This window comes from Electrona antarctica (assembly GCF_951216825.1).
Source record: "Electrona antarctica genome assembly, chromosome: 20".
Classification (NCBI taxonomy): domain Eukaryota; kingdom Metazoa; phylum Chordata; class Actinopteri; order Myctophiformes; family Myctophidae; genus Electrona; species Electrona antarctica.
This window is the reverse complement of record NC_136801.1, coordinates 25060847-25084850: the sequence shown is the minus strand read 5'-3', so window position 1 is coordinate 25084850 and position 24004 is coordinate 25060847. Positions and strand designations below refer to the sequence as shown.

At 43.4% G+C, this 24004-nt stretch overlaps 2 protein-coding genes across 3 annotated transcripts in view; one reads left to right on the top strand and one right to left on the bottom strand.

Annotated features, from left to right (window-relative positions):
* The window catches only part of pip4k2aa (phosphatidylinositol-5-phosphate 4-kinase, type II, alpha a), a 67499-nt gene extending 63337 nt beyond the window's left edge, over positions 1-4162 (top strand). For both annotated transcript variants that reach the window (XM_079490116.1, XM_079490115.1), the window contains one exon: positions 876-4162. In XM_079490116.1, coding sequence (XP_079346242.1) covers positions 876-956 — 81 coding nt within the window. In that variant the 3' untranslated portion in view covers positions 957-4162. The remainder of the gene's footprint in view (positions 1-875) is intronic.
* Positions 4163-8147: 3985 nt separating this feature from the next.
* The window catches only part of spag6 (sperm associated antigen 6), a gene marked incomplete at its 5' end in the record, with an annotated part of 35729 nt that continues 19872 nt past the window's right edge, over positions 8148-24004 (bottom strand). Inside the window, 2 exons of the mRNA XM_079489351.1 lie at positions 8148-8320; positions 9097-9242. Of these exons, the coding sequence (XP_079345477.1) occupies positions 8254-8320; positions 9097-9242 (213 nt within the window). The 3' untranslated portion in view covers positions 8148-8253. The remainder of the gene's footprint in view (positions 8321-9096; positions 9243-24004) is intronic.

Below are 24004 nucleotides of genomic sequence, written 5' to 3'. Positions count from 1 at the left end.
TCACCTGTGCAATTTCCAGCCTCTGCCTCAGCCAATTGATTGCCATGGCAACCCCACACCTGACAATTGATTAGCCTACTTAACCACAGTCAGTCAGTTTGCCCTCTTCACACACAGGCAGATACAGAGATCTCCATGTGGGACACAGACAGACAGTTAAAACGGGTGCTATGACAAGTTGACAACGGGTATTATTAGGTTCCCAAGTTGCATCGTTCTCAAGTAGTCCGGTAGCCGACGGGTCACGTACAGGTCTAGTACATATTAATGTAGGGTCCTTGACATGGGGGGGGGGGAATTGATAACCACTGACCCATAAAAACTGGTAAAAGACAAAACCGTCACTACAGACACAACCAGATGAAACTCGTTGTTTCCTCTATCCATGATTTATGTCTGCTGGCTCTGACAAGTACAGTAAGTACAGTATGCCAACTATACTGTATGTAACAATGTTCTGCCGTTTATGCACTTTGTAACTAGTGGCATGTTCTCCTATTGTCTTGACAGCACTGACAGTGTTTATGTCCTTTGTACAAGGCATCCTTGTACTTCTGTTTTTGTGGACATAAATACACATTTTGTGTGTGTGTGTGTGTGTGTGTGCATCGCTGGGAGCGGTGGCCGAACGGTTTGTGGAGCGGTCTTGATACCGGAAGGTTGCCAGTTCGTATCCCCGGACCGGCACGTTCAAATTACCACCGCTGAAGTGCCCTTGAGCAAGGCATTGAACCTCAACCATGAAATGTTCTATGAGCAGGGCCTGGCTGTAAACAAGTCTCGAGCTTAGTCCATTCACCCTGGGTAAACAAAGAACTTTGCTTTGCTTTGTGTGTGTGCGTGTGTGCGTGCGTGTGTGTGTGCCCGTCCCACAGGCTGGAGCAGAGATCTCCACGGTGAACCCAGAGCAATACTCCAAGAGGTTCTACGATTTCATCACCACTATCCTGTCATAGCCCCGCCCTGCCCCGCCCGACCCACCCACCCAGGGGGTGGGGTGGGGGGGCACCCACGGGGACAGACAAGTAGGGAGCAAAGGAGAGGAAACACATCCACGTTGAGAGAATTAGGTGCTGTGATGGTCTTTGTATCAGTCTCTCCCTCGAGCCGTTCTTCCTCTTCCCTTCATCTCTCCCTGCTTCCCTCTGTCCCGTCGTCCTTCTCTCCTTTCAAAAAGGGGAGGCATCGCATCGCGCTCTGCAGCTACGAGGGAAAAGAAAAAGAAAAAAACATAATTTGTTTACATTTATAACCTCTCCTCCGTTTTGTTTTGATTTATTTTTGTGGTTTTCTTTCTTTACGTTCGACGAGGAGAGCTGTGGGTTTTCAAGTCGTGTTTTGTTTTTTGTTTTTTTATAATTTGTTTTGACTTTGTCTGATTTGTTCATGTTTGGGAAATATGGCTTTTATTATTGCCTGCTCTAATGCAACGTCCCGCATCCATGGAGTTGTGTAGTTTTTTTTTTCCTTGTTTTTGTCATTTGTCACGTTCTGTCTGTTCCCTTTCCAAGGGCAGGGGGGGATGGGCAGGTCCACGGGGGTGTCAGAGGTCACAGCGAGTAGGAGAGGGTCCGACCAGGAAGTAACCAGGGTGTTTACGTTGAGCCTCGTCCAATGCAATCGCTTCGCCTCAAAGGAAGCAGGAAGCAGTCTTCCAATGGGCCAACAGCCCGATATCCCTCACCCAATCGCCATACACATGTTCTCGGCCAAAACTATTCGTCCCACTCATCCCACCAATCACCTGCTAGCACCTCCCCACCCTGGCTTGTTCCTGGTTGTTCCTTTCACCCGTTTACATTTGACCCCCGGATCAGAGTCCCCGGGTTATTGTCCTGCCACACACACACAAACAAACACACACTCGTGCTCTAAACGCACACCCCGCCTCTACTAAGTTGCTGTCCATTGCCTACCAGCTCGCACCGCGTTAGCTCGTAGGTCGGCTATTCTCGACGGGCGACATCGGCGCGCAAAGAAAGCATGACTCCGGCTTCGCAGTCAGTATAAATCACAGCAGACATTTGCAAACTCTTCCTAAAAAAAAAACAATCTGTGAATGGAAGTTGTAATGAACGGGCGTCATAGTGCCGGCACCGGTCTATGTTCCCTCGTAAGGAACGGGCGTCATAGTGCCGGCACCGGTCTATGTTCCCTCGTAAGGAACGGGCGTCATAGTGCCGGCACCGGTCTATGTTCCCTCGTAAGGAACGGGCGTCATAGTGCCGGCACCGGTCTATGTTCCCTCGTAAGGAACGGGCGTCATAGTGCCGCCACCGGTCTATGTTCCCTCGTAAGGAACGGGCGTCATAGTGCCGCCACCGGTCTATGTTCCCTCGTAAGGAACGGGCGTCATAGTGCCGGCACCGGTCTATGTTCCCTCGTAATGAACGGGCGTCATAGTACCGGCACCGGTCTATGTTCCCTCGTAAGGAACGGGTGTCATAGTGCCGGCACCGGTCTATGTTCCCTCGTAAGGAACGGGCGTCATAGTGCCGGCACCGGTCTATGTTCCCTCGTAAGGAACGGGCATCATAGTGCCGGCACCGGTCTATGGTCCCTTGTAACTGTGGGAAGCTTCCCACAGAAGACTTGGCAGGCCACGGCATTTGGTTGGTAACTGGTTTGAGGTCATCTCATAATAGGGTCTCATTTTGAAAACGTCATCGGCCCCTTAACTTTCCACTGACATCAGCACCTTATAAATACAAGACAAAAAGATTGCACTTTTTCTTTTTCTTCTTCAAATGAGTTGTTATACAATAGAAGCTAAATGTTACATGCAACGCAGCAAAAATAGCGCCAATCGAAAGCAAAAAGGAAAGAGCAGTGCTTCTGTAATACAATCTCACGGGCCCATGCAGCCGTCCTTTCTTAATTCTACCCTTAATACACGTCCGAAAGGACTGGATGGAATAGAAGTTATGGCAATATTTAAACAGGGCGCAGTACACGTTAAAATGGTGTGGAGTGCTCATTCAGAACTGGGACAGTGGGGCGACCGAGGCCCACTTGGCCACGCCACTCCACGCTTCTAGGACAGACAGAGATACAGACAGCTCCTTAACGCCGGAATCATACCAGCTGCACACAAAACTAGGCTCATTTAAAATTCATCAAATGGCTGCATCGTCCAACCAAAAATGACTTGTTTTGAACAACAACAAAACAACAAGCCGATGGGGGGGGGGGGGGGGGTGTGTGTCGGGAGAAAAGATAGCAAGACAAAGGTTGGAATGGAACAATATAGTTGTTTTTCGCCTAATCGTACGGCAATGTCACACGTCGGAAATAGTGGGGTCGACCTACAAGCTCTCAACACGTCGAGGATGCAACCTGTTGTGAGCTTCTAGCTCTGCTATTTTGCGACAAATCAGGCTTTTTGTTTTGGTGATTTTGTTTTTTAAGCAGTCATGACACGCCAACCCAAACCCCCCCCCCCCCCCCACCATTAACCTCTAATCTAACCTGGCTGTGAGTTTGTTGTTCTTCATCGATGTTTGTGTGTTGATGTTGATGCTGACGATGATAATGTTGAATAATTGTTGAAAGGTGGTTTACCTGTGTTTTTGAATTTAGTGGACTTATGAATCAACATAGTAATCTTCTCTATGTGTGCGTGGTGTGTGTTTTTGTTTGGGTTTTCTTCTTTTTTTTTTGTATATTTTGCACAAAAGGAAAGGAACCAAATGTTTATGCATATGATTATCCCGAGTCCCGGGTCCATGTGGTCTTAAAACAAGGGAAATGCAATATTACCTGTGCATATACGTGAGGAGAACCTTTTTGGCGCGTGTGTCAGTCAGTCGGTGGGATTTTAACCGACGTATTAAAGCGTCTGTGTCCTCTCTCAACGACACACACACACAAAAAGAAAAAAAAAAAGACTTCCATCCATGCCAACGTTTCGTTCAGATATCACAGATTATATCCACATTTATATTTTTACATTGCAATTTTAGTCGTGTATACATAGTTGTATTTTAGTCAGGGGAGGGGGGGGGGAAGAAACTAAATATAATGTAAAGAAGTGAAAGACGAACCCATCTTTGTGAGTGAGTGAATGTGGCATTTGTGGTTTAAATGAAGAAGCGTTCTGAAATGAAAGCTGTACATGGCTTACTGTTGTACTGTAATGTACTGTAAAGTTTAAAAACAAAAAGGCAGAAAAAAAAAAGTTAAACAAAATGCATGTTGCGGGATGGCGTTTCCTGCACCCCCCCCCCCCTCCCCCCACCCCCAAGTCTGTGGTGTTTGCTGTTTCCTGCATCTGTTCCACTTTAACCTCTCTGTGTCCCTCTTCAGTGTAATAATAATAATATTAATGATATTGATAATAATGATGATAATAATCAGTCCCTGCCATGCTTTAAATAACTGTTTTTTTGGTTTTGTTGTTGGGTTTCTTCATTGTATACACTGTGGAAGAGGTGTGCCTTTATACTCCAAGAATTATTTAATTTTGTATTCTTTTTTTCTTTTCTTTTTTTCTTTTTTTTTTCTTGTTTTTGAACAAAGGCTATTTTAATAATAGGGTGTTTACTTTAACATGTGGTATTATTCCCCGACTTTTGCCCCATTGTTCCAAAACGTATGTTTTTTTTTTTGCTTTGTTCACGTTAATCAAAGTGATCAACGACAACGACAAACGTCATTGATGACAATAATTATGTTTGAACAAAACAAGCAAAACGTCTCTGTCGGGTGGAAACCTCATTATGTTTAAAACTGTTACTTTTCAGGATTCAAATTAAAGACAAATGCCAAAAGCTAGCAGATCAACAAGCTTTCCCATGTGCTACTTTTGATGCTTTTGTGTGAAGCTGTGTAGAGTGATCAACTAGAGCAGTGGTTTTCAAACATTTTGATACCATTTTGATACCAGCGCTCACTATTTATTCTGCATTTTAGCCACTGACCACCATTTGATGAGGTTTAGTTCTCTCAGACCCAAAACTAAAGATTGTTTTGTTTTTGTCCACAATTCCATGATGTATTTAGGAGAAATAATAGGCAAACGATCAAAATAACAATTCTTCTACATTGTCTAATTGTGTAGATTCTTGGAAATTAAGTAATTCAGATGATTAACAATAATAATTGAACTCTTTGGGAGCGTAAAATGAAACCAAATGGACCCGTAAGGGTCCACTGATGGTCCCCGGAACACTGGTTGAAAACCACTGAACTGGGGCGTTCATTTATGAAAAAAACACACAAAAAGTTTAAATACGTATGGAGAGGTTTCTACTGCCCGACGGCAGCAAAACGGAGTCGATGGTATGTCTGTGAATTGAAGGTTCAGAGTCGAGGTCTGATCTCAGGATCAGTGGTCGTTTTGAGGTCAATCCTGTTCATCAATCTGATCGTTCAGTTCATCTGGGGACATTGTCTACCTCCGTGGTCGTTGACACAGTTTCTGTGCTCGTGTTAAACCCCTGTCCGCCTGTCTGTGTGTGTGTGTGTGTGTGTGTGTGTGTGCATGCGTGTGTGTGTGTGTGTGTGTGTGTGTGCGCGTGTGTGTGTGCGTGTGTGATCCGCCATCTTCACGTATTGTCCAAGCATTAGCCCCAGATGGCAACGTCACACATCAGGGATGGGGGTTTTCCTACGTCTGTTACTCAAACCACATGTTATTGCTAAGAGATTTCTTTTTTTACCTTCTTGCACTTTTACTTTAACCTGGATTCATGTTGTCCAGAGTAGACCACGTCTGCCTGCCCGCCCCGTGTGATTCATAAAAGAAACATCTTGACCCTTTTTTGGCTTTCACTAAAACGGGCTACCGATATTAGTGTTTTCTTTTTCTTTTTTTACTCTATACTATAAACATCAAGCAGGGATCACGAGTGATTTCCAGTCCCACTCTGCTGTTTTGGCCCTGGAGGCCTCCTGTAGTCACGAGAAAGGTGCAAGCTCACTTATAGAACCAACAGAGTGCATGCTGGGAGAGCGAGTTTTCCCTTTTTTTTTCTTTGTTGGGGGGAGGTGGGGGATGATGGTGCGGGTCGGATGTCATCAGACACAAATGACAGACGATTGCACGCACATTTCAGCCCAGTACACACACACACGCACGCACACACACACACCCTTCGCCTTCCCCACTGCGCTCACCCCGTGTTCATCCCCTCACCTCCTTTTCAACCAGTCGGCTGCAGCGAGGATTTTGCCAACAGCAGTTGTCACTCTGTACATCCCACTGACGAGTCAAAACTACACAGCAAAATGCTCAGCGTTCATTGAGTGCTTAACCTCAAAGTTAAACCCCTGTAGTCCTAGAGAGCTGGACTTGATGAGTTACAACTATTGTTAGAACCTTTGCCATCCACTCTTTTTTTTGTGGCTTTCGCCTTTATTTTATATTCTTTATGGAGGGACAGACAGTAGGAAATGGGGGGGGTGACATGCAGTGGGGGCTGTCGGGATCGGGAGTCGAGCCCGCGGCACACTGCCAGACTGGATTGCCAGCCAAAGTGCCTGGACCGCTGAGCCACGGCCCAGGCCTGCCATCCACTCTACACCAAATATCTTAGTCAAAAATAGCAGATCTACAAGCTTTATGAGCTTATAGATCAGACAATTATTTGGCAAATGTTCCACTCAGAATATGGACACCGGGTTCAAGTGGTTAAGCCCTGTATACTTCGCCGTACGTACTGTACGTTGAATAGAAAAAGTAGCAGATCTTTGCTTGTTGATCGGATATTTTCGCAATAGATAGATAGATCTGAGCTTATGGTGTTTATTAACAAAACACACAATCTGGTATTTTTGACACGCAACCTCCCCCACCTTCTGACAAAGTATGAATTGGGCTGAGATTTTCCAGAGTTAACCCTAAACGCCGAGCATTCTGCTATGTAACCTACATTTAGCTTGAATAATATCGTACGGTGTGTAAATGTATAATGTTTGTTTGAATCAAATGTATTTTTTTAACGTGTGCTTGCTTGGGGGACGGTGGGATTTGTCCAAGTTACAGGGAACAAAGTTTTGTGTTTGACATGGGATTTAATTTGTCAAGTGCTTAAGGGAATTAAATGGAGACTGTAAATACGATAGGTGACCTGGGGGACAGGCAAAATCTGGCAGGGCTGCGGCAATTTCCTTTGGCCTTTCCGATTTACGAAACAAAAATGTCTCCAAAAATGTTATTGGGAGACTAATCTGTTGAATTTGCACACGAAAACAACTTGGGCAAGGAAACCCCCTAATAGGTTATGCCTCCCCAGAGTTAACATTGCTGTGTGTGTGTGTGTATGTATGCGTGTGTGCGTGCGTGTGTGTTTGTGTGCGCGCGTGCGTGGTCTGCGATGATGGTTGTTTGGTGGACGTTCCCTCTCCCATGAGAGAGGCCAACTCATGTTCTGTGATGTTTATTGTTCTACACATATATTGATGAATATAACGATAATAATACACTCCCTTCCATAAGCGTTCACTCAAACCAATTAAAGCACTTGTTCTGCTCAAAGCAAAGTCTAGTGAAGTGGTTTGTGCTTTTGGCTAGTGTTTATACACATCTTTTCACTGCATAATCAAGGAAAGTATTGATTATAATAATTGTTTGGGTATTGGCCCAAACCCAAAAGTGTGTTGGCATATACCTCATCTGGAATGTGTCCTCTACAGATATATCAGGGGTCTTCAACAGGGGTACGGGTTCTTCAGGGTCATAGCAGGCTATATAATCTTTTTCCCTTTTTTACATTTTGGAAGAAAAACTAACTTAACACAAGGTTTACAAGCCTAACACAACAAATGTCTCACAACAGCTCAAAGACCCAAACATCTGCTTTAATATACAAGGCTGAGACTAAATCTGCTTTAATAGTATAAGGCTGAGACACATCAATCTTCATAATAAAACATAGTAATGAGACGTTGGGGATATAGGGTTGTCCCGATCCGATCACGTTATCGGAAGTCGGGGATGATCACGTCATTTTTAAATGATAGGAATCGGATTGAGAGCAAAAAAACGTGATCGGGACATCCTGATACAAGGATTATGTTATGTATCATGTCCTATGATATTAAACTGGATATTGTCTGTGATTTTGAATATTTTGATATGGCATAACTTCTATAAAAATATAAATGTCGGATCGGGCAAAGATCTAATGATCGGAATCGGATCGGGAGCAAAATAAACATGATGGGGACATCCCTAGTTGGTTATCAAAGTGGGGTCCAGGCTGAACCCTCATGGTTCTGTAACTCTGAGAGTTCTGGGGGTCCTTGAAAGGATCAGGCTCCCGGCTGGTAGCTCTCCACTCTGGCCAGTAATACCTCTGAGTAGCCGGGGGAATAGTACCTGCAACGACACAACACAACGGTCAATGTACTGTACCATAGCAGTGATGTAGATAGGTCTTCAATGTAATGAGTCCCGGGATGCAGGGATGGTCTTTTAGATGAGTCCCAGGGACATTTTATGAGGAGTTTTATTTAGGAGTTATATTTTGCCATTTTTACAAATTGCAGCATTTTTTTAACTGGTTATATTCATGTAGAAAACAGAACAAGAAATTATTATTTTAACTAAAGCTAGCAAAATAAACTAGAATAAAAAAACAGTACAGTAGTGCATCCCGTGGATGCAGAGGTCGTTGTTTTATTGCGTCCCTTAACTATAAACTGCGTTTGGGGATGCAAAATGCACCCTATTTTAATCTCTGCCATAGTAGATAGATAGATAGATGGATAGATATTGATTGACTCAATACATTATTGAGTCAATCATTGTGGTACAATCTAAATAAAAGGAAAACATGATAAAGTCCTGGTGAAGACAGATGGCCACCAGAGGTCAGTCTAAACTCAAACTCAGACACAAGACGGTGCAAAGCTACAGGTATACTACAGTATGGATAAACCTTATTCTGCTTCTTTATGCGTTTATGCTTCTTAGTTATTGCTTTTGATTGTGTGTGTGTGTGTGTGTGTGTGTGTGTGTGTGTGTGTGTGGCGTGCGTGCGTGCGTGTGTGTGTGTGTGTGTGTGGGGTGAGTGACAGTGAAAGGAAAGATGGCAGAGTGGGAACAATATGAAGCAAATGGCGTGTGGGCGTAGCGTGCAAGCTGTCATCCACCTGATGATCTCCTCGGGGTAACATCCGTTGATGGTGTTAATGTGCTCCTGCAGGGCGGAGCCGGGTTCGACCTTGACCTCCAGGACCTTCTTCAGACCCCCGCTGGTCACAAACAGCCGGCGGGCCTTGCTGTCGTGAGGCAGCACCTGTTGTAGAGGACAGGAGGATGAGACACAAACCAAAACCCTGCTCCTTCACACTGGTGCATGGCCACTGACTGGACACAAGAGCCACTGGAGCAGAACGGGGGGGGGGGGGGGGTATTTAGGGCTGCTCAAGGGTAGGCCTACTTCAATGTAATGGTTGGCGGTATAGAGCGTCGCAGTTCCGACCCGGAAAATAAATCCACGTTCATTTTCCTCATAGACTTTTCAGAAAGTATTTATTTAAAGACGTTTACGCCGCGGACAAAGCCAACTCTTGTCGTGACAAATCATGACAATAAACACGATGTTTTGGGCCAAACAAAGAATTAGAAAGTAGAAAAAAACGGCAGGTTACAACTTTTGTTGTTGTTTTTCTTCTTTGTAATTATTTGTTTGGTCCAAAATATTGTTTGTTGTCATGATTTGTCACGACTCGAGTTGGTTTCGTACGACGCTTAGAAGGTCTTTAAATAAATACTTTTTGAAATGTCTATGGGGAAAATGCATTGGGAATTATTTCCTGGGCCTGGCGTCGTCATGAAAGGGGGCGGGACTGCGACGCTCTATAGAGATAGAAGCAGTGGTTTTCAACCTTTTTCATATCAAGGACAAAATGGGGGTCCGTGGCTCAAATGCAGAATAAATAATATTCAGCATTTGAGCCACGGCCCACCATTTGATGATGAGATGTTAGCCTCTCAGACCTAAAACTAAAGAATATTTTGTTATCGTTGACACACAATTCCATACTGTTGGCAAATGTTTATCAAAATAACAATTCTTCTACGTTCTCTAATTGGGTAGACTTCTTGTAAATTAAGTAATGCTAGATATTTAACAATAATGTAACTCTTGAGAGCATAAAATGAAACACTCTTAAGATCCATAGGGGTCCCACTCCTGACTCCTGAGGGTCCATTTGGTTACCAACTCTCCATTAGCTGGGGACCACCTAGAACCCCCTCAAGGACCACTGGTGGTCCCTGGACCACTGGTTGAAAACCACTGGTATAGAGTTCACAGTGGTGGAAAATGTACTCGCAAGTAAAAGGCTACATAAGTATTGGTATCAAAATATGGTCAATTATGTGACCATGAACCAAGATGACAGATCCTAATTTGTTTGTTGTTGTTTTCTGACTGGTTTCCAGGACTTTTTTCAAATGACGGACCTGGAAGGACCCGAAAAAATGGTTCCGAGATCCGAGTGGACCCAACATTCGTTTTTAAAAGACGTACGGGCCGAGATCCGATTTGTTCCGAGATATACTCCCTTTTTTCTATTTCTTTATTATAAAAATAAAAAAATAAAATCTATTTTTCAGTTGCCAAAGCAATTCCTTATAGTTTGGGAACTGCTGCTGTATAGAGATAATATATATTTGCAAAACTAACAACTAACTAACTAACTAACTAACTAATATATATTTGAATATGGGGACTATTTCACATTTGCGTGCCAATTTAAGCTCAGATATGTATGTGAATCATTCCCTTGTATTACAGGATTGTGACCCTTTTCCGGGACTAGAGTATAGTCTCTATAGAAACTAGTTCTCAAACACTTTTGGCTCAGGTCTGGGCCCTGTAAATATCTTTTTCATCCATGGCATGCTGTAAAGTCGCAATGTAACTAAGGGGGAGTTACATTGTGACTTTACAGCACCTTACATGTACTAGACTTGTACTTGCCCGTCGGCCACCGGCCTACTTGGGAACGATGCAACTTGGGAATAACCTAATAATACCCGTTGTCAACTTGTTATATAGCAACCATTTTAACTGTCTGTCTGTGTCCCACATGGAGATCTCTGTATGTGTCTGTTTGCCTGTGTGTGTAGAGTGCAAACTGACTGTGAAAAGTGGACTGATTAAGTAATCAATTGGCAGGTGTGTGGTTGCCATGGCAATCAATTGGCTGAGGCAGAGGCTGGAAATTGCATAGGTGAAGGGATTTATGCTGACTAGGCCCACTGGCAGAGCCTGACCAAAGCCTTTTGTGGTGGTTCTGGAGAACCGCGGGTCCGACCGACTTGATGCCGGGCACTGCACTCCCTGTGGGGGTGTGGAACGCGTGTGTCGATATCCCTTTTCATTATGACAGTTTGAAAATTAATAACTTTATACTTGACGTTTAACCACATGTACCCCAGCATCCCTAGTGTTGTGGACTTGCTTGTTCAGCTGTTTTGGGGCGAAGAGATTCGGTGTAGATTGAAAAAGAACGCAGCAAAGGTACAGAGCAAATCAGGTCAATTTATTTGACTAAATTGTTGTTTAAGTGGTTAAACTGAAGTGATAAATTCCAAACATTATCAAAGTATTCTGCGGCACCCCTTGACCTGCGTCACAGGCCACGGCACCCAACACACACAGCCAGGGGCAAAGACGGCCTCACCTCCACCAATTGTTGCCTTAGTTGTCGCCACACACATTGCTGCGGGAAAGGTAAGTTCACCGAAGTCGGAACAATACACAAATCCATCTCTGCCAGAGCAGATGAAACATGAGATGGCAGGTCTGTCATGTTCCCTGCAGGATAAACTTAGCTGGAGGAGATGGATGACATGAGCAGCAAAACCAAAACATGTGGGCAGCAGCCATGCTCACACCGCCTCATTTAAAGTGGATGCTGCACACCTGTGTACACATCATTTTCATGTTGTTCTGGGGCTCTGAAACAGCCCATGCCAGGGGAATCAGGGAGGGAGAGGGACGCCTTCACTATCATCTGCCTGATCATGGTGTCATGTGTGGGAAACTTTCTTTATTTGGTGCATTATTCTCACTTTGGCTGGTCAAAAACTATTTTCACCTGACACCAGCTAAAGCACTTGCTGTATGTTCATCACTGTGGTCAGTGGGTTGGTACAGCATCTGCTGTACCTCTGCCGAAAGACTGGCAAACTGCCCTGTTAAACCTATAGACGATACATAAATAATCACACAGTGAACTCCTAATATATTAGTTCATCAAGTGGCTACAAAGTGACTAGTAGACAGTTAAAGGGACAAATAAAAACAAATATGTTAATGACGTTTAGAAGATTTAGAATACTTTCCTGGGGGTCTTTAGGTGTGTAATATGTGGTTTTAGATATTTTAGATTTCAGCAGTGTCTGGTCTACATGTTGTCTCAGTAAAGGCTCATACATATTTGGATTTTCGGTGGTGGGGTGACCACCGAACTACAACATGACGTCACGAGCCACGGTGAAGAGCAAACCACCGCTCCAGCCCTTCTGTCTGTTTTTACTCACCACCGCTCAACGTTATTTCAGCTCCGGTGGTCAGCTCACCACCGGAGCGATGGTCACCTCACCACCGAAAATCCAGACTATGAATAGGCCTTAAGACAGCACTCACCCTATCCACAAGGAGGAGCAGTGCACCAAAGCATTATGGGAATTGTAGTCCAGGAAGGAAGTGAGCCACTGGAGCAGCACCCAGAGGGCTCCAGACTTCCGTCTTCAGAGCAACATTAGTAACTTCCTTCTGGCGGATCCCGAGGCATTCCAAGGCCAGTGAGTCGATGTAATCCCTCCAACTGCGCCTTGGTCTGCCCCGGGGTCTCCTCCTAGTGGGACGTCTCTCGTGTGACTGAAATTCTCACCCTATCTCTAAGGGAGATGCCAGCCACCCGTCGGAGAAAACACATTTCAGCTGCTTGTATTCGCGACCTTATTCTTGACTTTCGGTCTTGACCCACACATCATCACCATAGGTGAGAGTAGGTATGAAGATTGCACAGTAGACAGAGAGATTTGGTGGCAGCGGTGGCCGAACGGTTTGCGGAGCGGTCTTGATACCGGAAGGTCGCCAGTTCGTATCCCCGGACTGGCACGTTAAAATTACCACCGCTGAAGTGCCCTTGAGCAAGGCATTGAACCACTACCATGAAATGTTCTATGAGCAGGGCCTGGCTGTAAACAAGTATCTGATGCTTAGTCCAGTTACCCTGGGTAAATATAGTAACTTTACTTTGCCTTTTGGCTCAGCTCTCTTTTTGTCACAACAGTGCGGTACAGCGACTGCAATACTGTCCCTGCCGCTCCGATTCCCCGGCTGATCTCCTTCTCCGTCCTCCCCTCACTCGCGAACAAGCCCCCGAGATACTTAAATCCTTCGCCTGCAGGGGTAATGTCTCATTAGCTACTTGGACTGCACAATCCATCGGTTTCCTGCTGACAACCATGGCCTCAGATTTGGAGATGCTGATCCTCATCCCAGCCGACGTACACTCGACTGCGAACTGGTCCAGTGAGAGCTGAAGGTCTTGGACCGATGGTGCCATCAGGACCACATCATCTGCAAAAAGCAGTGATGCAACCCTTAGCCGTATACACTCTCCGCCACGACTTCACCTCGAGATCCTGTCCATGACCATGCAAAATCACAAACAGGATAGGTGACAATGCACAACCCTGGCGGAAGTCAACCCCCCACCGAAAACACATGTAGACGGGATATGCATACGCCCAGGCCTTCTCCAGAATCCCTGCAAGAGTATATATCTGGTCAGTTCCACGGCCAGGACGGAATCCACATTGCTCCTCTTGAATCTGAGGTTTGACTATAGGCCGGACCCTCCTTTCCAGTACCTTGGCGTAAACTTTCCCAGGGAGGCTGAGTAATACCTCTGTAGTTGGCACACAGTGCGGCAGTGGCTCAGGGGTAGTGACCGGATGGAAACCACAAGGTTCCCAGTTCGAACCCGGGCTCCCCCGGAGTTAGGGTCGAAGTGTCCTTGAGCAAGACTCTGAACCCCTAATTTCTCCCGATGTGCAGGTTGGTGCCTTGCATGGTTTCCTCCGGCATCAGTGTGTGAATGTGTGTGTGAATGGGTGAATGTAATGCACAATCTCTGTAAAGCGCCTTGGATAAAGGCGCTATATGAATGCACCATTTACCATTAACCACACCCTCTGATCCCCCTTTTTAAACAGTGGGACCAGCACCCCGGTTTGCCACTCCCTCTGCACTGCCCCAGAATACCACGCAATGTTGAAAAGACGTAACAAACCAAGTCTATAATGTACTATAACCAAGAATATACACATAACTATATGTATTGTATATTATGCCATTTTATACTATTTTCTTTTCATCTAATCATTCTGTTTCTTGTCTTATTCTGCTGTTTGTTTGTTTTTTGTAAAGCATATTGTTTTGTTTTTTGTAACTTTGTTTCCGAAAGGGCTGTAGCCTATAAATAAAGTTGAATATTGTTGTAGTGGGTAGTAAAAATATATAATGCACATTTTGGCATTGTGTGTAATATGATGTGTTTTGGCTGCACCATTTGGTTGGGTTATTAACTTGTTTCTGTTCCAGTGTTGGCTATTTCTAACCTTCACAAGTAAACTGGCTACTGGCTAGCTATCTTACTATTGTTGTCTTCGTCATTATCATGTTCTCTCATAATCTCGATTTAATGGCGTTATACGTTTGCTGCTACAAACTGCAGGAAAATTCTGGGGGCTATAGAAACTTGTAGTTCTTTATTAGTGAAATCTCTCTCTCTCTCTCTCTCTCTCTCTCTCTCCCTCCCTCCTCTGCACCCTCTGGTTTGCATTACCTCATCATTGTCTCCACCAGGCCGAAGGCATGGGGAGAGAGTATGTTTTGCACTCCGTCCGTGTGTGTGTGTGTCCTTCCGTCCGTCCGTCCGTCCGTCCTTCCTTCCGTCCGTCCGTTATCAGCTAATCTCCGGCACCGTTGGCCCGATCCATGCCAAACTTTGCACACACACTCCCTGGATGCCAACGACGAACCTCTGCCCCAAATATTCCTCAACGGCCTGTTATAGCGCCACCATGAGGCCGATTTAGGCAAAACACATTTATGTAGATTACTCGTACACATTTTATCCATACATCACACAATTCGTTATACACTATCTCCATAGTCATGTGATCAACACGGAGCGGCACCATTTCCCATCTTCCATCCTGATTGGCTAAGATTGGCTTCCAAAGCTCACACGATTGGTCCGTTTCGAACAAAATGCCACAAATCACAAACAGTGTGCAATTTCCGTGAAATTATACACGCACATTTCCACTAGGCTGAGGCCACAATTTTTTTCCCCAAATCAGCCTCACGGTGGCGCTATAACAGGCAAATTCCTGTTTTTAGCTATAACTGCATCGATCTGTATACAACTTATGTATGTGCACTCCCTAGAGGCCATGGAAAAACATTGTCCCTGCATCCCTCCACATCTGCCGGTTATAGCGCCACCATTAGGCCGATTTCTGCAAAACACATTGCTTATGTTAGTCGCACAGATTTCATCCAAATCTCACGCAAATCGGTCCACATGATCTCTGTAGTCATGTGATCAAGACGAGTCTGTTGGATTTCTCCGATTCTACACTGATTGGCTAAGATTGCCTTCCAAAGTTTTCAGGAGTGGCCCGTTTCATTCAAAATGCTGCACATGTCCTGCTCATCCAGAATTCTATCCTCAGAGATGCTATGAGTGGATCTGCATTTCCTCAACAAAATGAAGAAAATGGTTGCAAAAAAACTAAAACTAAAAAACATGTTTATATTACTCCTAAACATTTTGCCAAACATCTCACACAGTCCTATCCTCCTGGTGGAGACCTGTGCCCAGAAGGGCACTTTTTCTAGTTGCAGCTGGTATCATTACAATACGTAGGCTATTACTGCTCACAGGGTTCTGTTTAAATACCTGCATGACTGTAAGTCTGGATTTCTGTCTGTCTATGTTGAAAGCTATAATTGGCAGCATTGCCATGGAGTTTGCTGTGTGAATCTTCTTTCTCCTTAGAGCACAGATCTTGGTGACCCAACTGGTTGATTTAGTGCCACCTTGAGGTTAAAATAAATTCCAATTACACACATTACGATGACCTCGCTTAACCCATTCTGTACGGGAACCCCTTTTGGTGTTTTACTTTTAACTAAGCATTATGTTATACTTTAGCTATTGAAAAATAGCAGATCTACAAGCTCATAGCGCGCCACCGAGTGGCGCGCTACGAGCTTGTAGGTCTGCTATTTTTTTTAAATCGTGAAAATGTGGCACAAATCTTTGAATATATATTCTTTCAGAAGACTTTTTTTATTTATTTATATTTAAATGTACAGTATGTACAGCCCATCCAACCTGTTATGAGAGCCAATCTGCACCACAATAAATATGCATGCAAACAAACCACCAACTTTACATTATAGTGGCACAATATTGTCTAGGCTGACAGTACATGGAGGGAGATGTAGGCTAAATAAACGGATGATTACATCTGTAACAGACATTTACTGTAGACGTAGTGGTGGCACCACTGCCGTATCTGTCTGTCTGTCTATCTATACTGTATTATGAGCTATCTTTCGTCAAAGTTTAAATTATATTTAAAATTATGTCCTATTGTCACAGACCAATCTCGCTGCACAATGATAGCAAAAACCACATAGAAAATATAAGCACTAATTTTAAGATATCGCAATAGAATATAATAGTGTATATTTATATATAAAGTCAAGAGGTACCACTTTCCATTTCTAATTATTTTGCATTTCATCTACATTACTCACTGTTTCAATTCATCTAAATTGTTATGCAAATGAACACTGATGCCCTGTCAGAGACTCAGAATATGATAACTATTTTGCATATCAGCCTCCTTCAAAAGTGCATGTGTGGACAGCAAAGCGCACTGACAAGAGGACACAACAGGTCAAGGTCTGGTTGCAAGTATTATACCTACCATTTTATCAGTATTATAGTTATTTTTTATTAGTATTATGTTGTAAAGGTGTTTTGATTAGTATCATGTTATGTGTTTTGATTTGTATCCTATTACAGTATGTTACAGAGGAGTTTATCTAATCAAAGTGTCTCTTATGTCTCTCTGTCTCTGTCTCTCTGTCTTGTACTGTCCTTTGTTAGTTTGTCTAAAATAATTTACTGAATTGTGAAAAGACAGAGCGCACTACAATCAAAGCTGCCAGGAAGATGAACACGTCAAATGAGTCCTCCATCTACAGCAACGCTAACATTGTACTCATCACCAGCACAACAATCAACCTGGTCCTGGGAGCCCCCATCAACAGCTGGGTTATGTGGCTGGTATTAACCGGACCAGCTGGAACAATGGCCTCAGAGTTCTTCACACTCAATCTGAGCGTATGTGAGATCATCTTGAGCTTGTTATATTCCGGCTATCTTCCGGTTTATATCAATAATAAAATTATCCCGCTTGGAATATTCATTAATGGTTTGCTGTTTACCGGACGTCCCGTCTTCCAGTGCTGTATGTGCGTAGAGAGGTTCATGGCAGTCGTTCACCCAGTGCTCTTCCTCAAGTACAAACCCCTCAGGTACAGGGTGGCTTGCTCCGTGGTGGCCTGGTTGATCATTATTGGAGCTTCGCTGTTAAATGTTCTGATATACATGCTGGCTAATATGAGAATTTATTACGCTTATTTGATTGAATTCCTGTTTTTCATGTCAGTCATGCTGTTGTGCAGCCTGGCCGTTCTCAGGGCTCTGAAACAGCCCATGCCAGGGGAGACGGGGAGGGAGAGGGACAACAGCATGAAGAGGAGAGCCTTCATTATCATCTGCCTGATCATGGGGTCATTTTTAGGAAGTTACTTACTTTGGTGCATTTTAATTATTTTTTTCATTCAAGGGCTAGATCTAGACCTTGAACTTGGGAGTGCAGTATGTCTGCTCATTGCTGTGGTCACTGGGTTTGTTCAGCCTCTGCTCTACCTCTGCCAAAAGACTGGCAAGCTGCCCTGTGTTAAACCTATAGAAGATACATAAATACCGGTAATCACACAGTGAACTCCCAAGATATTCATTCATCAAGTAGGCTACAAAGTGACAACTTAGATTTATTAATTGATCCCTATATTTAAAGTTACCGACCAACTATATGAATAACTATATAATGCCATTTCATACTATTTTCTTTTCATCTCATCATGCTATTTCTTGTCTTATTCTGCTATTGTTTATCTTTTTTCTTTTTTTTTGTAAAGCACTTTGTAACTTTGTTTCATAAAGGACTGTACCTATAAATAAAGTTGAATGTTGTTGTAGTGGGTAGTAAACATATAATGCACATATATTGTCATTGTGAACACTTTTTTGACTGCACCATTTGGTTGTGTTGTTTCTGTTCCAGTGTATTTCTAACCTTCACAAGTAAAGTCGCTACTGGCTAGTCTCTTACTATTATTGTCTTCATCTCTCGTTTAAATGGCGCTATACGTTTGCTGCTATAAACTGCAGGAATATGCTGGGAGCTACAGTATACAAACGTGAATCTTCTTTCTCCTTAGGAGATTATTAGTACATATGTTGATTTAGTGCTACCTTGAGGGTAAAATAAATTCCAATTACACATACTGTATTAGCGATGACATTGCCTAAAAGTATCTACAGCCCCGCGCCCATCATCTGTACCACAATAAATATGCACCACCAACTTTATACATTATAGTGGCACAATTGTCTGGGCTGACAGTACAGGGAGGGAGATCTACAGTAGGCTAAATATACAGGCATCAGTGGTGTGCGTGCACAGACATTTAGAGGGGCAGGTGCTCAAGTGAAAAAAGGCACTTTGTGCAGCGCGTGGAACAGGCCGGTTGCCTTAATAGTGTGAGATTTATAGACCAATTATTTGTTGGGAGACCCGAAACCCCGATTACCTTGGGATGTATTTTTGTTTTAGTTATTCTATTTATAGTGAGTCAGTGACTCATAGGAATAGACTACGTGACAACCAGGAATAGTCTGGTGACCACCGGAGAGACGGGTGGCAGCCGGAATGTAGACGGCACCCGGGAGCAGTATGGGTTGGCGCCCCAGCCTGTGTTTTCTGCTGTTTCTTCTAGCAGAAAATATTTTCATATGGGGGTCTGCAGAATGCAGACGCAACGGGACTTTGCCGTTTTATCTGGAGATGGTCGCCGTCTAAAAGAGGCCTTAGACTTTAGTTTAGGTATTCTTGACTTCACTCAACTTTATTTCTATGTGTGAGGTCCTGTGATTTCTGTGTGCTGCAATCACACACAGGTGTGACTGCAGGCAAGGCCATGGAGTCATGCAAAACCACACCCACCTGGGTGAACACAGGTAGGAAAGTGAATTCCCAATGCCTTATATGGGGTTGGTGGGGCGGTTCCCTATGGTAATTAGGATGCTAATTAGGATATGTGGGGCATCTACCTATGATAATTTGAATGAACTGGCACACCCCTTCAAGTTACGAGGATTTGGATTAATCATCATAAGAACATGCTTATACGAACAATTCTGCCTACTTAAGAATGTTTCATGAATTTGACTGGCCCATTGGGCCTCATGCGCCAATAAGTTCCTAACTTTTCGTCTTACATTTCTTCCTAAGTGAATTCCTAAGAGTCAGATTCCTGAAACGGTTCCTGAAACAGAATTGTTCGTAAGCATGTGGGTATGGTGCGTTTGTTTGGGTTGGGTTGTAAACTCTAAACCACCAGTGGTTCTCAAACATTTTCATGTCAAGGACCCCCAAATTGACATGCATTCTGCAGACCCCCATATGAAAATATTTTCTGCTAGGGAAATGTTTTGAAGATTTATCAAAATGTCTCGAAAATAGCCGATCTACAAGCTCAAAATGGGCAGTAATGCACGCGTTTGTGAGCTTGTAGATTGGCTATTTTCAAAGTATAAAATGGGATTAAAGTGGTAAAATGTTCCATATTTTGCTGTGGACTGCCTGGAACTTCCTCAAGGACCCCTTGAGGTCCTCAGACCAAACTTTGAGCATCATGCAGAGGGCGCTGTTTTTCCTTTATGTTTTCAGATTGCATTTAAGAACAAAAAAGGTAGCCTGGCTAATAAGCCAGACTCAAATCACACTGTCGTGTGGTATTTGAGTCTGGAGATGCTGTGTATGGATCTTGTTTCCCGGGGGGCGGGTTCAAACATTTTCTCTTTGACGCAATTGGTCAGAGCTACTGTCAGTCAAAGGTCTCAAGCATTGAACGTCACTGTACCAAAGCCCACCCATATTGCATACCGTGTCCCGATTGGCCACACCAGTTCTCTGGTGTAGGAAATGGGCGTACAATTGAGCCTCTCCAGACCGTAATCCGCCGGCAGGCAATTTTATTTTTGCCAACGGCTGATTCGATCTGGCTTATTAGCCAGGCTACAAAAAAGGCACCCTAAGAGTGCTCCACAGTGTGCGTAGACTCTGTTCTTACCTACGAACAAATCACAGCTAAGAAAACATTGAGGGATCCCAAAACCGTCTTCCTTAGTGGGTCTAAGAACAAATTTCCTCTTAAGAACTTCTTAAGAACGGTTGGCGCATGAGGCCCAATGGGACTGGGCGCACGGGTGACTGTTTCATGTAATCAATTCCCAACAGATCTCCAAACCTGTTGTTTTGGGGAGCGCTGGTTTCAGTTCATTCAACCTCCTCTTGTGTGTTGGCTAGTGAGGTGCACCCTAGGAGACATTTATACTTCAAAGCGCAACAGTATTGCGCACAGAGAACAGCTAATATACAAGCTCACATCGCATCGCGGATGCGACTGTTGTGAGCTTAGAGTTCTGCGCCTGAGACACCGTCGCGGGACGAAGCATTAATTATACTTGATGGGCTGCAGGTGAGGCTCTGCTGCCGTGAACAGCGACTGGAGGTGTGGTTGAGGACAACTGATTTGAATTGCTATTATTGTTCAAACACAAACAGAAACCAAGGATTATATATTTCAAGGGCGAGAGATCACAATAATAAACCTAATCATTCTTCCTCCACACTGGGAGAAAAACAACATCTGAAAGTTTGATGGTGCATCTTTTACACGTGAGTGCAGTTAGAACTTTTCCATTGCCTCTTATGAGTGACAGGGTTCTTGTGCTGCCGGTATGCGCGCGCATGCTGTTGCTTATCAGTGTGACGTCATCTGTTAAGGCGTCTATAGATTTTGGGGCCTAAATAATATATTAGAAGCTTTTTTATCAAGAATTGATCAATGTCACCATGGTCCACATACTGTACAGTGTACACTGTACAGTATTTTTAAAGGGCACATTTGTCCAGAGGGAAAAGGGCAGGGATTGCTCTAGCACCCGCTAGTGTCTATCTGTGCACACCACTGACAATTGTGTACAATTGTGCATTTACTGTAGACATAGTGATGTGATACTGTTGTATCTATACTGTATTATGAGCTATCTTTCTTCAAAGTTTAAATTAAAATGATGTCCTATTTTCACAGACCAATCTCGCTACACAATGATGGCAAAAATACACATTGACTCTCACAAAATATAAGCATATAATTTGAAGATGTCTTATTAGAATATAATACTGTATATTTATATATAAACTCAAGAGGTACCACTTTTCATTTCTAATTATTTTGCATTATATCTACATTATTCACAGTTTCAATTAATCAAATTTGTTATGCAAATTTCAAGTCACTCTTCTGTATATTTCAGCTGCCTGAGTGACTGCCTCCAAATGTTTGTTGATGATGGATGAACACTGATGACCTGTCAGAATATGAGAACTATTTTGCATATTTCAGCCACTTCAACAGGTGGTACATTGCATGTGTGAACAGCAAAGTGCACAGACAATTGGACACAGCAGGTCAAGGTCTGATTGCAGGTATTATACCTACCATTTTATCAGTATTATAGAGTCATTTTGATTAGTATTATGTTGTAAAGGTGTTTTGATTAGTATTATTGTTGTGTTTTGATGTGTAGCCTATTATTTGAGGTGTTTAGCTAATCAATATGTCTCTTATGTCTCTCTGTCTTTGTCTCTGTCTCTCTGTCTTTTACTGTCCTTTGTTAGTTTGTCTAAAAGACTTTACTGAATTGTGAAAAGACAGAGCGCACTACAATCAAAGCTGCCAGGAAGATGAACACGTCAAATGAGTCCTCCATCTACAGCAACGCTAACATTGTACTCATCACCAGCACAACAATCAACCTGGTCCTGGGAGCCCCCATCAACAGCTGGGTTATGTGGCTGGTATTAACCGGACCAGCTGGAACAATGGCATCAGAGTTCTTCACACTCAATCTGAGCATATGTGAGATCATCTTCAGCTTGTTATATCTACCGGCTGTTATCAAGAGTAACATTTTCCCGCTTGTAGTATTCGTTCGTGGTTTCCTGTTAACCGGACGTCCCGTCTTCCAGTGCTGTATGTGCGTAGAGAGGTTCATGGCAGTCGTTCACCCAGTGATCTTCCTCAAGTACAAACCCCTCAGGTACAGGGTGGCTTGCTCCGTGGTGGCCTGGTTGGTCATTATTGGAGCTTCGCTGTTAACTGTTCTGATATACATGCTGCCTAATAGCCAGATACTTTATTACGCTTATTTGAGTGAATTCCTGTTTTTCATGTCAGTGATGCTGTTGTGCAGCCTGGCCGTTCTCAGGGCTCTGAAACAGCCCAGGGCAGGGGAGACGGGGAGGGAGAGGGACAACAGCATGAAGAGGAGAGCCTTCATTATCATCTGCCTGATCATGGGGTCATTTTTAGGAAGTTACTTACTTTGGTGCATTTTACTTATTTTTTTCATTCAAGGTCTAGATCTAGATCTAGACCTTGAACTTGGGGTTGCAGTATGTCTGCTCATTTCTGTGGTCACTGGGTTTGTTCAGCCTCTGCTCTACCTCTGCCAAAAGACTGGCAAGCTGCCCTGTGTTAAACCTATAGAAGATACATAAATACCGGTAATCACACAGTGAACTCCCAAGATATTCATTCATCAAGTAGGCTACAAAGTGACAACTATTTAAAGTTACCGACCAACTATATGAATAACTATATAATGCCATTTCATACTATTTTCTTTTCATCTCATCATGCTATTTCTTGTCTTATTCTGCTATCGTTTATCTTTTTTTTATTTTTTTTTGTAAAGCACTTTGTAACTTTGTTTCATAAAGGACTGTACCTATAAATAACGTTGAATGTTGTTGTAGTGGGTAGTAAACATATAATGCACATATATTGGCATTGTGAACACTTTTTTGACTGCACCATTTGGTTGTGTTGTTTCTGTTCCAGTGTATTTCTAACCTTCACAAGTAAAGTCGCTACTGGCTAGTCTCTTACTATTATTGTCTTCATCATTATCATGTTCTCTAATACTCTCGTTTAAATGGTGCTATACGTTTGCTGCTATAAACTGCAGGAAATATGCTGGGAGCTACAGTATACAAACTTGTAGTTATTTATTAGTTATATCTCTCTCTCCCTCCCTCCTCTTACCTCATCATCATTGCAGCTAGTATCATTACAATACGTAGGCTATTACTGCTCACAGGGTTCTGTTCTGCATGGCTGTAAGTCTGGATTTATGTCTGTCTCTCCACACCAAGATATGTTGAACACTATTGCCATGGAATTTGCTGTGTGAATCTTGTTTCTCCTTAGGAGATTAATAGTACATATGTTGATTTAGTGCCACCTTGAGGGTAAAATAAATTCCAATTACACATACTGTATTAGCGATGACATCGCCTAAAAGTATCTACAGCCCCGCACCCATCATCTGTACCACAATAAATATGCACCACCAACTTTATACATTATAGTGGCACAATTGTCTGGGCTGACAGTACAGGGAGGGAGATCTACAGTAGGCTAAATATACAGGCATCAGTGGCGTGCATGCACAGACATTTAGAGGGGCAGGTGCTCAAGTGAAAAAAGGCACTTTGTGCAGCGCGTGGAACAGGCCGGTTGCCTTA